Raw genomic sequence first — 17797 nt, forward strand, 5'->3', positions numbered from 1 at the left:
AGAGAAATAAAGTCAGAATTGCATGATATAAACTCGCAATTGCAATTTACAAAGTCAGAATAGCACGATATAAACTCACAATTGTGAAATATAAAGTCTGAATTCTGAGATGTAAACTCGTAATTCTGAGAAATAATGTCAGAATTGCATGATATAAACTCAGAATTGTGAGTTATAAAGTGAGAATTCTGAGATGTAAACTCACAATTCAGAGAAATAAAGTCAGAATTGCGTGATATAAACTCGCAATTGCAATTTACAAAGTCAGAATAGCACGATATAAACTCACAATTGTGAAATATAAAGTCTGAATTCTGAGATGTAAACTCGCAATTCTGAGAAATAAAGTCAGAATTGCATGATATAAACTCAGAATTGTGAGTTATAAAGTGAGAATTCCGATATATAAACTCACAATTCTGAGAAATAAAGTCGGAATTACATCATATAAACTTGCAATTTGGAGAAATAAAGTTGCAATTGCATGATTTAAACTCGTAATTGTGAGTTACTAAGAATTGCATGTGATAAACTTGGAATTGCGAGTTATAAAGTCAGAATTCCGAGATATAAACACACAATTCTGAGATACAAAGTCAGAATTGCGTGATATACACTTGCAATTCTGAAAAATAAAGTCAGAATTACGTGATATAAACTTGCAATTCTGAGAAATAAAGTCGGAATTACGTGATATAAACTTGCAATTCTGAGAAATAAAGTCGGAATTGCGTGATATCAATTTGCAATTCTGAAAAATAAAGTCGGAATTGCATGATATAAAATTGCAATTGTCAGTAACAAAGTCAGAATTGCATGATATAAACTCAGAATTGAGAGTTATAAAGTTGGGATTGTGTGATATAAACTCGGAATTCTGAGAAACAAAGTCGCAATTGCGTGATATAAACTCGGAATTGCGAGTTATAAAGTCAGAATTGCATGATATAAAGTCAGAATTCCAAGATATAAACTCGCAATTCTGAGAAACAAAGTCGCAATTGCGTGATATAAAGTCACAATTGTGAGTTACAAAGTCAGAATTGCATGATATAATCTCAGAACTGTGAGTTATAAAGTCAGAATTCCATTATATAAACTCTGAGATTCTGAGAAAATAAAGTCGGAATTGTGTGATACAAACTTGCAATTCTGAGAAATAATGTTGTAATTGTGTGAGATAAACTCGCAATTATGTTACTAAGACAGAATTGCATGTGATAAACTCGGAGTTGCGAGTTATAAAGTCAGAATTCCGATATATAAACTCGCAATTTTGAGAAATAAAGTCAGAATTGTGTAATATAAACTTGCAATTCTGAGAAACAAAGTCGCAATTGCATGATATAAACCCACAATTGTGAGTTATAAAGTCAGAATTCCAAAATGTAAACTCGCAATTCTGAGAAATAAAGTCGCAGTTGCATGATATAAACTCGGAATTGCGAGTTATAAAGTCAGAATTCCGAGATATAAACTTGCAATTCTAAGAAATAAAGTTGGAATTGCGTGATATAAACTTGCAATTGTGAGTTACAAAGTCAGAATTGCATGATCTAAACTCGGAATTGCGAGTTACAAAGTCAGACTTAAGAGAAATAAAGTCGCAATTTTGGGAAATGAAGTCAGAATAGTGAGATATAAACCTGCGATTACATGAGACAAGATACAGATATTGGTAAGCTGTACTCTTTCTTTTAACTTATCTTCGGATGTGTATTCATGTTTATGTCGTTTTGAAACTGGTATTAAAGTGGATGAGATGATCAGTTCATGTGCTACTTCTCTTGAACTGAGGCTTTACAGCAAGGGTCACCAAACTTTATCCTGGAGGGCCGGTGCCCTGCAGAGTTTAGCTCCAACTTGCCTCAACACAACAGCCTGGAAGTTTCAAGTATACCTATTAAGACCTTGATTAGCTGGTTCAGGTGTGTTTGATTAGGGTTGGAGCTAAACTCTGTAGGACACCGGCCCTCCAGGACCGAGTGTGGTGACCCAGTGCTTTACAGTGATTAACAGCGCCAAAACTGCATTATTGTTTAAATACTGTAATATTTTTTTATTTTTTTATTTAAAGTAACAAAGCATATCGCCATTTATTGGATGGGAGGGGTGCTTCTGTTCCATTCATTAATTGAAAACAAGCTAAACTAATCGATTATCGATTCTTGGGATTTAAGAATCGATTTAAAAAGAAAAAAGAGAGAATCAATTAAAATCGAGAAATCTATGTTTTTTTTTTACCCAGGCCTAGAACGAAGGCCATTTTATTTAATGAAAAATTGTGAAGACAAACATTTATTTATTATTTATGTTTTGTTTTTTTGTTTTTTTTATTTGGAATAATGATAAATCATGCACAATAAGAACAGGAAAGTGCAGTAAAAGGTAAATACGGTCCATTTTGACTTCATGTTGACTTTAACAAATGAAATGATGAATATCACATATCAAAAGTTTAAACACAGAGCATGTCTGAATACAAAGTGATTTTACTTCCTGACAAGACCTCATCCGTTAATGCACGACAGTCATACTTGCTCTTTCTTTTATAAATTACCTTCTGTCGGATCTAAGAAAAATGACCCTCTTTCTTCGTCTTCTTCAGCAATTAATTTGCAGCTAAGAAAATCATTGTGTTGGAGTCTTGGAGGGACTCCTAAGCAGGAATGCTGCTCTTGAAAAGTAGTTATGACTTAATGAGAATTCCACTTGCAGCAGGAAGGAAGGGCTTAGAATGCGTGTCCCTCAGCGAATTGAACGAATGTTAATCATGATCCCTTCGGCACACGGAAAGCTCGGGCCTGAGCTGGTGAAGAAACAGAAGGAAAGAGAGAAATTGATATAGAGTTAAAGGGTTCATTTTGTCAGGGTATTTTTCGCAATTTCTTTTTAATTGTCCAGTGTTCAGGAAGTTACTTGGAAACTAAAGTAGTTCAACCTTTTGTTCAGTTGACGACCTAAATTGTGTGAAAGCACTAAACAGCTGTGAATTGATCAATTTACACTAAATTTTATTAACAAACCCTAATCAAGTTTAAAAAAGCACAATTTGACTAAATAAAATTATTTATTTTTTTTCTAGTAAAAACTACACTTGCAGAAGTAGTAGTACTGTTATGCTAATGAAAAGGTTAGTAGCATATCTACTAGTTAGTTATTTCCCCAAATTTTGGTGACTTGGTGTCTTGTAGAGTGAATCAGTTGAGTTGTGTGATACTTCAGCAGATTTTTTTTCCATCGCTGTCATTTCCTGATAGCTTGAGTCCAGTATGCACTGCAAACAAACAGATGGGCTGAATTTTCTGGGCCTGTTTTGATTAAGGGTTACATGCGTTCTCCAGACTTGTATGTGTGCTCTGACTTGCAGCCAGTCTGCACAGTCTTTCTTTCTCTCTTTTTTGTTCTCTGTCTCTGTGAAGGACAAGGATGTGAAGGACACCAGGCCTCCAGAGATCCTATCCCAGAGGAAGTAATGCTTTCTGCCCCTTTTTTTCATAACATATTATTTATGTTTGACAGAGCTCTTTGAGACAAATGGCTGCCATATGGAGAAAAGAAAAACTTGTGGTGCTTTTCCACTATGAGGGCTGGCCAGTCCAGGGTTACCCTGGGGAATTATTACATAGATAAGACAGAGAGAAAACCACAGATCTGTATTTTCATAGCAGGAACTGATGCTTTGGGACATTTGTGACAGTATTCATCTAGAAATTGCCTAATGTTAAAATATCTTTATATACTAGCTGCATATTTTCCCAGTTAGTTTTACAGTATGTGCTGTAATCAGCTTTCCTTAAACAGATCACCCACAAATTCTGTCATTATTTACTCACCCTCCAACTCACCCTTACTCATGCCATTCCAAACCCATAAGACCTTCAGTCATCTTTGGAAAAAGATATTTTGAGAGTTTTCTGACCCTGCATAGACAGCAACGCAACTGACACATCCAAGGCCCAGAAAGGTTTGCAAGATCATCATTAAAATAACCCATGTGATATCAGTGGTTCAAATGCAATGTTATGAAGCTACAAGAATACTTTTTTGTGCACAAAGAAAACAAAAATTAGGACTATTCAACAATTTAACCTCTTCTGTGTTGTGGTGCGGTGTGGTACTCCTGTGAATGCATCAGAGACTGACACGGAAGAAAATACATTTTTCTTTTGTTTTCTTTGTGCACAAAATGTATTCTCACAGCTTCATAAAATTAAGGTTGAACCACTGATGTCACATACACTATTTTATCAATGTCCTTAATACTTTTCTGGGGCACAGGAACGTTTCAGTTTGCACTTCTGTCTATGCAGGATTAGAAAACTCTCAGATTGCATCAAACATATTTTAATTTGTGTTCCAAAGATGAACAAAGGTCTTATGGGTTTGGAACAACATGAAGGTAACTAATTAATGACACATTTTTCATTTTTGGGTAAACTATCTCTGAAAATGCTTCCTGATATGCTAGTATTTGAACTGAAACTGCAATTAGATTAAATCTCAATTTGATGTCTAATGAGCAAAATTTTAATAATCTATTATGTCTTTAAGACATCTCTGAGAACACGTGCATGCAAACATTTCAGTGAATAAGCATCTTAGTCATATCCCTGGGACATATCATTCATTTTGGAATTTTCTCAATGCATGCTAGATGTCCCTTACTCACCCCTCCTGAAATAAAAAAAATGCCTTCCATGTCTTGCCCCAAAGGGAGCAGCTGGGATAACTAATCCCCTCTGGGGCACCTGATTCCCCCCCACAAAACCCAACCCTCCCAAATCTCCCTTCCTTCCTTCCTCCATCTCTTTTCTAATGGCTCCCTTGTTCATGCTGGACAAAACTGGCCCTTTGTGGCTGCTCTCGAAGCAACATTAAAAACAGGAATAGGGAAATTGTAAACAGGAGGCTTCTAGCCAACAGGCCAAGGCATACAGCAGGCCTCAGAGGCCTACTTCAGTATAAAGCAGAGAAACAGACCCTTGTTGCTGTGGGGATTAAAAGGGCTGGGGGATTTCAGGAACACTGCAGAGGCACAAAGCCAGTGGGAAGGGAGGGCTTGGTAAGGAGATACCTGCATTATATATCTACGAGCGGAAATCATACCTTTATTTATACAATGGTACGGGTGACTTGATATGGTATAGGCGCAGAGCGAATGGAATGACACTCGCTGAAGCCAAACTTCAGGACGGCCAATCTGTCAGCTGGTTAGTGGATCAGCCCACAGCGCTCACTGCCGCTCAGCCAACGTAAACTCAGGCTGCTTTGTAATTAGTGAGGCCGCACACACATGCTCATAGTTTGCATTTGATTGGAGTCGATTCTTTGCTTCACTGTTAATGTTTGTTTGGAGAGTTACCCAGGCTTGGTTGAGGGAGACCGATCTTAACTCTTATTCGTTTGATTCAACAAATTTCCCAGGTGGATTTTTCTGTCACAAGCATGCTAACATGTTTCTCTATAAATAGTGGCATACATAGCAGAACAATGGATTCACCCTTTAGCATCAGATATACGCAGATTTGGGTCATTGCGAGTTTGCCCCAGTTCTAGGGTTTCCACTTGTAAACTTGTCCATCTAATGTACTTTCTTGTCTGTGCAAGAGTCACATTGACATGTGCTCTACAATGATTCAACATGACTCATCAAAAACGAATCCTGTGACTGCAGAAGGCACGTTGACAAACTGGACACATGGTTCTCTTGATGACACATCATTCCTCACCACTGCATGATAGCAACGAAATCTGGGCTGCATTCAGAACGCATTAAAAGATGCAGTTCTGCATCAAAGCTCACATTACACTGCACATCACACAACAAATTGAGTTAACATGCCTTAGCATCAGAGACACATTTGATGTTCGGCATACAACTGTATGCACATAAATAAAGACTTTTACCACAAGTGACATCCATTTTTAATTAAAGAGCTCTCTCTGTTTCTGAAAAGGGAGGCACAAATTGAGGGCGGGAAGCAAAATCATTTTTCCCAACTGTGAGCTGCATTCTTATCTGTGCCGAGCAGGCTAAACTGTACAGCGGCTGACTGCTTCGCCTTCAAAAGACACGTCATATGCTGTTGAAGATACTGTGAATACGTCACATGTTTATGAAATTGAAATATATTTAGTACAGCGGCAAGGTGGTGTGTACAGGAGAATGATAACCTAATGTCGAAGATTTACTGCCTAGGAGAACACAGAGTATGCCAGGTTGGGGAGGCCTTTCATGAGCAATATTGAATCCCCTTTGAGGCCCTCACCCCCCCCCACCCCCACATCTCTTTGCCTCTCCGTATGATTCTGAACTTTCCATCGACTCGCGCTCACTGTGTGTGCTTTGAACTCCTAGCCACTCTTTGAAGGAAAGTCATAAAAAGACCTTTTATTTGGGCCCGGTTGCTTTGATGGGTTTGTCACTTTGTACAATGCACTAAACCATCCTGGGGAGACAGCCTTGTGTGTCTGACAAGCCAGACGGGTTGGTGGGTTTGGACCGAACCGCCCAGGGCTTGGAGGCAGCACCTCGAAACGAGCAAACCTAGTCTCCTGCACACATGTTAGCCATTGCACGCCTTGTTGTGGTAAGGCATTTCACGTCTCGACAGGCTTGACACCCCTCGTTTTATGTGCTTGATTCACTGCGGTTATCATTTCTTGCAAATTTGTATATTCTTGGTCGATGTCCTGCTTCAAGATCAATAGCGGGCTGTCTCAACAAGAGGTCCTTGTATTTGCTTTTTGTGGGAGAATGTAGCACTTTGTACCTCTTTGTGAGGAAGATATAAAGAGCAGCAGTAAAGACAGCGGGACACCAGATAGCCCACGTTTGAACAATGCCTTCAAATTAATCCCGGAGAACGGTTTTTACATGTACAAGAAACGGTATTCAGTGGCTATACTGCAAAGCAACATTTAAACCCCTCCTTTCAAATTTCATACTTGCTTTTCACTGGGACTGTGCAATTATAGCCTGGATGAAGGCGAAAGGAAGTGAGGACAGTCCCAAGCCAGTTGGGCACAAAGGCAGTGTGAAGTAGAGTGGAGTGATGCATGGGAACCAGCACTGAGAGATCTTTCCGGATAGGTTACTGAGCCCAGGAGCACAAAGGTGCCTCGTTGAGGTTGGCACTAGGCCAGCGTCGGAGCGCCGCTGTCCCAGGTGTCGAGTGTCGGGGCGCCATTCAGCCCAGGAAGTGTCCCGTGTCGCCCTGTCCCCACGCCCATCAAAGGGGCTGCTGTGTGCTCGCCATCAACCTCAGCATGGCTCAACGTCCAGTGGGGAAAGACATGGCCAGTCGCTTCTTTCCCAGGACTGCAGGTACCTGAGCTGGATCAAGGAAGAGAATGGATGTGAAACAGAGCTTCTGAGGATTGGCTAAGCTTTCTGTTTCAACCCTCTCCCACGGTCACAAAGGAGTGAGAGGATACCCAGCGGTGAGAGGTTTACTGGAAGTGCTGAGGATTAAGGAACGTTCTGGAGTGAATCATAAACTCCTGTTTGGACATTCCAGACACGGCTTTTCGAAAATGATCACGTCGTAAATGATGCGAAAATCTTCTTAAAATAGACTGTGCTTAAAACGTACATCCTCTGTTTGTGTAATGGACAAACTGTGTACAAAGACTGGAAGATGCCTGGTTTTGAAATTTGGAAGTTTTGTGTCCAAGGTTTTCATAATTCAAAGTGCACAATATGAATATTTCAAAATCTTTTTACAAATCTGACTGGGCTTGAGGAAAGTGATAGAACAAACTGAATGTCACATCCATCACTTCCCAAAAGGAAAAGTTGGTTTAAATAAAGCCAAGTGTCACCGAGAACATCCATCAGGCCACTAGTCTGGCTAGAGAGCGAATGAATACACTGGGGACAATAGAACCCTGGGTGACTGTAGCCCACCTCTATCTCCAATTATCACAGAGTTCAATTTGGGGGAAGGGTTACCATTGATGAAAAATGGGGGAAGGGCAGGTGGGGTGAGGGCACTTGGAAAGGGAAAGAGTACATGTTGTTTCAGGTGGCCTAACTTGCAGGCTTCCAGCTGGCCCCAGGAAGTAGCCCTTGAGGGCGGTATTGGCAGCTCATTAGCAGAGATCAAAGCCCCACACTTCCTCCTGGGTAAACTTGCTCTACTCAGCACCCTCCACCTAGATCCCCCAGAGCTAATCTGATTGATATGCAGACAATAGGGCTAATTAACAAAATGGAAACTACAGAGAAGCAGCTAAACCCTTGAACATATCGAGGATTTGTGGGTCAGTACACTACCAAAGATGTAACAAATTCCCAAGAGCGCAAATGATGCGGATATTGCTTCATTGCTTTGTTGGAATATCCTAACTTCCTAATCTGATTTCACTGACTGACACTCAAAGCCCTCCTGCTCATTAATCATTAATGCTGAACAAATAAATAACTAGAGTAATGTCCGGGGATGTGTGCAAGCTTCTCCTTCATCATTCAGAAAATTGCTGTCTCACAGGAAGTGGGCTGCTGATGGGGATGTGTGCCTCCTCCCGGCTGGAGCTTATTTTAGCCGATAGCTTGTCAACAAAGGCCTCCTTGGGATGGATAATGCTGATCCACTGTGCTTTGCTTGGGCCAGCATTGCTGATTCAGGTCTCAAATATAGCTCCCCGCTGTTAGTGACTCCATGATGCACTACTAATGAAGGTCAGGCATTCTCATGTCAACAAGGAGCACTGAGGACAGCATGAAGGTTGACCTCCTGCTTTGCCACCCAACCGCACCGAATGGCATTATGGCCAGATGTATAACTGCTTACTCAAGCCTGACAGAGCACATATATGTATAACATATAACTTCAGTTAAAAAAAGGGGCAAAGAAAACTAAGCACAGTAATCTCTAGATGCCGCTGTACTTTATAGATAAGATCAGGTTGTTTAACAAGAGAAACAGTTGACATGTAATTACAGGCCTCACACATTTCTTTTGATTTTATCCAGTTCTGCAGGCCAGGAAACAGCTGCTGTCACAGGAAGTGTGGACACATAAAGAGGCTAATAAACAGCAAATTTTTGGATTTGAGTGTCCTTTCTGGTACCGATTTGGTATGTTTATTTCTCATTTCCTGCTTTTTCCTCCAAAAAGGCTTGTATGTTTGGAAATTTAGGTCATGGTGTCTTGCACTGATGGTGAGGAATGGGAACTTTGTGTTGGGGGGTCTTTGTGTTTTGGATAACGGGGTACTGGTGCGGGTTCTCATGGGAGGGGGAAGTCTGCTATGTAAGGGGAATGGCGCGTGGAATGCCCAGAATGCTTGTGGCCTGAATGGCAGGTCCACGCCCCCAGCAACAGGTCACGCTTCATCGCTAGTTTGTCCCATGGGTGAGAGTTCAGGGCCGCTCCTGTCAGTTCTCTGAAGAAGGGTCGAGGGTCACCATCTCACCAAGAGCTCGGCTTTCCCCTCTGTATCAGCAGGGGACCAGAAGGGGCCTACCCCTTCTTCCCACACAGGCCCAGATCTCCAAAGGCTTGCATTCTCCACATATATCCCTCACACAAGCTCCTTCCTGTGGGCTTGGCTTGAAACTGAGGGACCCCCCAATTGGCCACAGGCTGCTGCTTTTTAAATCAGGTCACCACTCTAGTCTGGCCTGAAAGCACATATTTAAGCAAAAGATTGAGCATTCATGAAAAATTATACTTGGGAGTATTATTTGAATTTATGACGTTAATAACTCCAATACAGTGGGGTTGATCATTCTGAATTTTTGGAATCTAATTTAAAATTCCTTGTTTATGAATGTTAAAAGGCTGCACAAAAACTAAGAGTAAACTAAAGTAACTTTTAACCATCTAAACCTTAAAAACTGAAAGAAAGATTCGAGTCAGAAAAGCAAAATTGGATTAAATGTAAATATATAATTAAATAACCAATTCATTATTAGATTTATATGCCATTAGGCAAAATTCATTTCCATGGTATGGAACCCATTGTGTATTGGATATGTTAAATTGCCCCATTTGATAATCCTATTCTCAGTTTGTGGTCATTTGCACCAAATGGAAAACACTGTGTTCAAAGAGTGCATGTGCTATATTTAGCTCTGTTTCTTTCCCCCAGGTTTCCATCTAATCAATACTAAAAGTGCTGTTTCTTTCTTTTTTTCTTCTTCTAAGAGAGATACACTACATTTTAGCACAGTACTGCCTACAACAAAGCTATACTAATAATGAAATCCTTTCTCTCCTAAATTTAGCACATCAAATATGTGATTGTATTTTTAATATGAAAGCAGATGTTGTCATGGAAATGTGTGCTAATGTAGAGGCTGCCCATTAACATTTGACAGCATTAGTCAAGCCACAAGCTGGGAATTATCCGTGGGGGGAAGGGTAGACAGAGGGATGTTAAAAAGGAAATTCACACACATTTCCTGCTTGTGGGATCGTTACAAATCGACAACATCCTGTTCTTTTGTTGGTCCGGCATGACCTCATGCTGCTGCGTCATAAACGTGTTTTTGCTACTCCAGTGCCCGAGCTCAGTCAAACTGGAAATGGGAAATCAAAATGGGACCGCTTAAAAATAAACTCTCTCTCTCTATCTTTTTTCCCTTCCATTTTAAGCACGACCGATCGTTCCTGACCTGTTTTCTGATTACCCAAAATGAGGATAAAGTGCAGGCCATTCGAGGCTTACAAATTAACCCGTGGTGATGAAACTCGAAAGTGTTGTGGACTAAAACGTTATTATGCAATTTCATATGTCCAGTGAGTGCGTCATATCAAAAATAACCCACGACCACAGTATGTCCAGTAAATACGCAGTTGCCTTTCGAGAGGATTAAGAATGCTTCCATACCGTAACAGGTCAGGACCTTTAGAAGACACGCACGAATAAGGCAATGTATAGAAAACATGAATTAAAGCAGTAGTAGCCGCCTTCTTCATGTAATCCGCTTTGACATTGCCCTTGTGACGAAAAGCCCCCATTCTTCCATTCATGAAATCTTGAAACGGCGCATGCGCAGTAATATCCGGAGCTCTCCCATTCATAAAAGTGTAACCCCCGAGTCGTAATGCCCTCCCATTCACAAAAAAAATCTGTCAAAGCATCTGCGCAGTACGTTTCTTACCCTCCCATTCATAAAAAGCCATTTCCCTCATGTAGTTGCAACATCGTATGGAGAAGACTGTGTCCTTACTGCAGTGCACATCGCACGGATAGTCGTCCGGATTTTTTTTTCCCCTTCGTGGCTTCGTTTGGATCTATCTATCATTCTCTGTCTCCTATTGGAATATATCGCAACACTCTGTTCATCTGAGAAGGAAATGATCTGTTTTCTAAAGCAAGTGAGTTTTTAATTTATTTTTCAAAATGTATAAGTGTGTGCGTTTGTGTGTGTGTGTGTGTATGTATGTATATATATATATATATATATATATATATATATATATATATATATATATATATATATATATATAGTAGTGTTTTTTATTTAGCAATGTAATAGAAGTAAATGTAATACAAGTGTCAAGGACAACGTTATAAGATGGAGTTTATATTCTTGTTTCAAATCGAGTCGTTTCCATTCTGCTGGTTTATCACAAAGCGCCGATACAGCCGTTCTTTAGCAACGCTTTGTAGGTGTATTTGTGCCTTAGTGTAAATATTTAACTACGGTAACTAACCACTACAGGGTCGTGGGCGATTTAAGAATGAAATGTACGCGTAGAACAGGTGAGAATTCGATGTTAACCGTATACGCGTCTTTTCATTCGATCTTGGAGACGACAGTATTTCGTGTTGCGTATCACGATTCTGTGCCATTTGAGCAGCGCGTTTGTTCGCGTTCTATCTAATACCATCGCGTGACGCTCCACTGCAGCTCGCTCATTCGCTAGACATATCATCTTAAGCATTAAAACTGTTTTAGCGAGTAAAACACTGAAAGGAGATTAGTCAGAGACAGACGACATTGCTGTATTTGCGTTCTGAGCATTTTAGATTGTGGTAAATATGTAATGGTTTGTATTAAGAACGTCGTTTGAATTTTGACTGCTTTTCATGAAACTGTAATTGTGGCACGCCAACATATAAATCGTCGTTTCAGACGACACTGCTTTAGAGGCTGCAGGCTTGCTTACAAGAGAAGCACAGAAGCCCTTCGCAACCACGCCACTTCAATATCACATAGTTTACGCAAAAATCTAGCAACAGGTTGATTTCGATTTTGTCCTTTCATATGGTTTTCTTAGGCTCTCTGTAGCAAATAGAGACCGATAGGCTGAAAAAAAAAACATTTTATAGGAGCGTACAACGAATATATTTCACTGTTTCAAATGTGCAGCTGCGTTGGAGAGAGGATTTTACATATGAAACTCGATTAATAGCGGTTATGCAAATTATATAATTTCTAATATGACTTCTTCATTTTAGTGAACTGTAACTAGAGTGTTTAACAAAATGTGTGAGTCTTACATCTAGGTTAATCAAATTGATGTTTGTTTTATTCAGAATAAACCCCTCCCCTCAGAACACTAGTGCAGGCTTGTAGTTAATACTAATAAATCTGATTGTGGAAGTGAAAGTTCATGCATGTTCCCTTTCAACTCCTAATAATGAATTATAATTATATACATCCCTAATCCATTTTAAACATGTAATTTCCGAACTCTAATTTTCTTGGTTATGCTAAGGGCCCAATTTATTTTTAATCTTTTTGACTCAAACCGATCATTAGATTATTGGATTAGAATTCTACAAGGGTGGTTTTCAATACTAAGCTGTGCTGTTGTCTTTGCAGGAGTGCTAAATGCTGACCTGAGCTCTGGTATATGAGGAACACAACCTACAGATGGAGTCAAGGGTTCCTCACCACATTCCTGGAGTCTCCTCCTCCATCATGGTGCAGCCTTTGCTGGACAGCCGCATTCCCTACGGACGGCTCCAGCACCCATTAACTATATACCCTATTGACCAAATGAAATCTTTACATTTGGAGAATGACTACATCGACACCCCTGCTGTGATCTCACAACAGCCACCAAGCCACAAGGCAAGCACGAGGGGGCAGGAAGTCCTGCTGGGAGCCCCACACCATCCTCATCTGTCTCGCTGCGAGGTCCCAGATGCCACCACACATCCCTGGATTTCATTCAGCGGGCGGCCCAGCTCCATCAGCAGCAGCAGCAGCACCTCCTCCGACCAACGGCTGCTGGACCACGCAGCTCCCACCCCTGTTGTGGATCCGTACAGTACTGGCAACGGCCATGGGAGGACCCTAGGTGCAGAGCCACCCAAGGTGCTGAGCTCCAAGACTCAGACCGTGAAGGCAGTGACTGCCTTGCCAGTGGAGAAAAAGCATGTGCCATTGTGCGAGAAGTGCGGCAAATGCCGATGCACGGAGTGCACGTTGCCCCGGGCCCTGCCTTCGTGTTGGGTTTGCAACCAAGAGTGCCTGTGCTCAGCACAGAACCTAGTGGACTCTGTCACTTGCATGTGTCTAGTCAAGGGCGTCTTCTACCACTGCACTGATGAGGACGAGGAAGGCTCCTGCGCTGACAAGCCGTGCTCCTGCTCGCACTCGAACTGTTGCGCACGCTGGTCCTTCATGGCGGCCGTTTCATTGGTGCTGCCCTGCCTGATGTGTTACTTGCCCGCCACTGGTTGCGCCAAGCTTTCGCAGAAGTGCTACGACGGCATCAGCCGTCCAGGCTGCCGCTGCAAAAGCACCCAGGCCTGCAAGGTGGCAGAGGTCAAGGCCTGTCAGCTGGAAAAACAGGCCTCATGATGGTGTGCCAGAAATGGAGAGTACAAAGAGACTTGTCTCCAGTAGTGGTGTACTTCCCAAAATCATGGTACTTAAGGTTCACGCATGATCCTCGCGCTCAAGGCATCCTGCAGTAGCAACGTTTGACTGACTGACGGGCACAAATCATTATTTTACTTGTTTATAAAGTACTACAGCAAAGGAGAGGCCTGCGTTTGCTTCTCCTGAAGGCCGTGGGATCAAAGTATTTGCCGTTTCACCCCCTAGTAAAACAACTCGCTGACACAGAATGCTGCATTTGAGCAAAATGTCTGTTCAAAAGATTCCAATCTCTTCTCTGATGTTTATTTTCTCTTTGGGTGGCTTTGAAAAGTCAAAGCAAATATCACCCATTCAAGAACACTCTATACTTTGGCAATCCCTCTCCGGATCTGGCACTGCGGAAAGGTTGCAGCGAATTCCAAGCTGATAACACATGTCACAATCAAAATAACCAGACTTCATCTCTGTGCACAGTGCATTTACAAGCTTGTTATAGAGCTTTATTTCTTCTGTCGTTTGAAATGCAAACACAGGAGGTCATTTTGTTTCATTGAAGGATTCTAAGTTCCCCTTGATGTCCCTAAAAAGACATTCGCTGACCGCATGACAGGATGTTTTCTATCTTCTGCGGGGACAGATTGTTTGTTTACGATGGCAAATGGGTAAAATAGCTTTCATAATTCCCTTTGAAAACATGCCATAGCGTACATGAACTTCCATAACGTTTCTTCCAAATGTTAGCGGTTCAATTTGTTGTAGACGACGACCTCAGGGATCATCAGTTCATCTGAATTACGTACAGCATGTGAATTCAGCTTGGAACGAGTCGGGTGACTAAAGTTAAGGGAACGGGCAGTGGTCAAAACACAGCAATCCAGACACCAAGCATTCATAAGCTATGAGGAGAATCGGGCCAGTAGTTACGGGAAAAGGAGAAGCTATAAAGTTAGCGTTTGCTACTCTGCCGCTTATAAACAAAACATGCCAATTGTATCACCGTTATAATGAGGCGAAAGCACAGTATTATGTACAGTAGCATGTACAAAGTGTTTCACTGTAGTTGGAAAAGTTCCTCTAGTTTACTACGCACCGAACATAACGTGCCCTAGTATCGAACTGCTTTCTCCACATATATATTTTGTTATATGTATAGTATAGAGATTTTGCCAAAGGAGTGCACCATGGAGTTTTCGTTGACCATTTTTATAGCTGTTGGTTTCCAAGTGGGCATGCGTTGTCGTACTCTAGCCAATTAGTGCGCAAAAGTAAGCTCTTATAGGTACGGTGCTCCGCTTCCCAGGAGTCTCGGAGCAAGAGGGAATATCGTCGGCCTGCTCAACACAAACCCACAGTTCACGCATTTAAGACCTTGCTCGTTTAGTCCCACATACTCCAACATTTGTACTTGTTGCACAAACCAGAAAAGCAGAAATACACTACTGTTCTTAGTCTTGAATGTATAAGGCTAGGGTTTAAGTCTTTTTGCAATCTAACCCGTGGATAGGTGCCAGAGTAGTTCTGAATGGAGAAGCTTGCGTAGCTGCATAGGGAAGAGTTGCAAATGTACCATAGATATCTTAGATTTCGACCTATGCAGGTTACACGTTCTTGTAAATAGTTTTAAGAAAAACTAGCTATCTTAAGATATGTTTCAAATGTCCTGAGAAATTGCATGGTACAATTTAATTACAATTCAGTACAAAAGTATATAAATGAATTATTATATTTTTGGGAGGGCTGGGGGCGGGTGGGGGTAAAGATTATGTGGCTGTGGCATAGAAGGTAGGGTGTTTAGGTATTTCGATTACAAGCACTTGATTTAGAAAAGTGTGCCAGGCAATAAAAATACCTCTGTTAATGCTAGCCATGCCTCATTAGCACGAGAGAGGCAAGGCTAATTCCCGGTTCCTCAGTGCCCCTGAAACTGTAGATTTAATCGAATTCGCAGAGGGAACAGCGTTTCATCACACTCCTTTTTTTTTTTTTTTTTTTTTTCCACCCCGATGTGGCCGAGCATTTTGTTTTTCCTCCTTCCTCCTAAAATGGTGCAACATCTTCAGTGCTTGATTGACATATACAGCTGCTGTGTGTGAACTTGTCTGGGAGGAACGGGGATCCCTCTCAAGTAACATTCCATTCCATCCCATTCGGTGTTGCTGTTTCGCCCCACCTTCTCAGCTTTTATTTTTCACATTTCACCATTCTCTCAACTACAGCTGTAAAGTGCAAACTTTACGGCTGCTCGCCTAATAACCTGGCCTGCACGGAATTGAACGATCTTCCTTCTGTCGACCCGTTGCTGAGATGTTTTCATCAGGACGCTGTGACTAAATCTGTTCGTGGTACAGTTTCTTGGCCACTAGAAACCCATTCTTTTGAATCCACTTTAAGCTGCCTTCCAAACTGGGCTTGTACTCTCTGCGTTTCTTTGGCTTCATTGTTCATGTTGAGGATTAAAGAAAAGAGCAATGTGCTTTTGTTTTGTTTAAAAAAGCAAAAAGAAAAAAAAATCTCTCACACATATGAAAATGTCCCTTTATAGATATATTTATTTTGAAGTTCTATTTTATATAGTATTTATTTAGATGCCTACTTTTGTTTGTGAATAAAAGCTTATGTCAAAACGGAATGTACATTGAAATTGGAAAATATATATTGTTAAATATAAAACACTGTGTGTTGTGTCTTCAGTGTCCCTGCATTCATACAGAACATGCTACTGAAAAATATTTTTTGACTTGTTTTCTAGTACAAATATTTAAACATTGAGAAGCAAAATGATCTACGACATTAAAACTTGTTTGACTGTCATTTGTGCTTAAAACAAGAAAGAATATATTCTATGAGGTAGGAAAAGTAATCTTAATTTATTTTAAAATAATTACTAGATTATTTTTTCTGACCTCATTGTCAGGTATTTTGTAAGCAAAAACAAACAGAAATTGAATATTTTCTTGAGGCAACAAGGCCTAAATATTAAGTCATTTTGCTTCTCAAGTAAAAGTATCTTGTTTTAAGAATGTTTAGATATCTGTTATGGGAAAACAAGACCATAACAAGACCATCTTGCTATAAAGATGTGAAACTAGAACAGGAAAAAATATAATTTTCCTGCCACAGTTGTAGAATTTAGCAATTACTGCACAAAAATATGCCACTAAATCCCAAAAGTGAGCCATCAGAATGAAGGATTTCAGATGGTCATGAAATTATCATATAAGTGTGTAAACAATGCATATACAATATTTTAGTGTTTTACACAACACCACTATAGTTCCATCAAAAAACAATGCTTTTAAAAACAATTATCAGTTCTTTGTCATATAATAACCCTAGTAAAAAAGATTTAAAATGCATTTATTTTATACTAATTATAGTTCAAGTCTGTTAACATACTGACGTATCGCCTGAGGCTTACTTATATAAAAATTGTAATTAAACTTAATTTGGAGTACTACTTGTGCACAATGCACATTTCTTAATATTAAGCCTAAAATATTTTTTTAGGTCACTATTGATAAGGACTATGATATACTATAATAGCAGTCTTTAAATGCACAATAAGTACCTAAAGTATTCTTGCAATAGTTCCACTTTAGCACAATCAATCATACTTAAGTATATCTTCAGTTAGACTTCAGCACTACTTCTGCACAGTTAAAGTGCATTAAGCACAAAATTAGTTGTTCCAATTTAGCAGACTTTAAATATACCAGTTTAGTACACTAAAAGTACAATTGCAGGGTATTTTAATTAAGTGCATCATATGTAGATGTATTTGTAGTATACTTAGCATGAAATAAATGTATTTTAAATACATTAGTATATTGCACTAGGTAATACCTTATACAGTTCTCCAAAACTGAAATGTAGTAATATGTGATGTTATTGGGCAGATATGTTATTTTGAGTTAAAACATAAATGTAATCATGTTGGTATATAATATCACTCTGAGTGTCTCTAAATCATATCACAATGGGACAATAGCTATACCTTTGCAC

General features: G+C 40.2%; 1 protein-coding gene across 1 annotated transcript; it reads left to right on the forward strand.

Moving 5' to 3' along the window:
* Nucleotides 1-11173: 11173 nt before the first annotated feature.
* Nucleotides 11174-16459, forward strand: spry4 (sprouty homolog 4 (Drosophila)). The gene is made up of 2 exons (XM_073824578.1): nucleotides 11174-11333; nucleotides 12788-16459. The coding sequence occupies exon 2, from the start codon at nucleotides 12839-12841 to the stop codon at nucleotides 13772-13774; it is 936 nt and encodes a 311-aa protein (XP_073680679.1). The 5' UTR covers nucleotides 11174-11333; nucleotides 12788-12838; the 3' UTR covers nucleotides 13775-16459.
* The last annotated feature ends 1338 nt before the right edge of the window (nucleotides 16460-17797 follow it).

Source organism: Garra rufa, chromosome 19, assembly GCF_049309525.1.
Source record: "Garra rufa chromosome 19, GarRuf1.0, whole genome shotgun sequence".
NCBI classification, from domain to species: Eukaryota; Metazoa; Chordata; class Actinopteri; order Cypriniformes; family Cyprinidae; genus Garra; species Garra rufa.

Coding starts and splice junctions, on each gene's coding strand:
- spry4 (XM_073824578.1), top strand. CDS start 12,839: ATGGAGTCAAGGGTTCCTCACCACATTCCTGGAGTCTCCTCCTCCATC.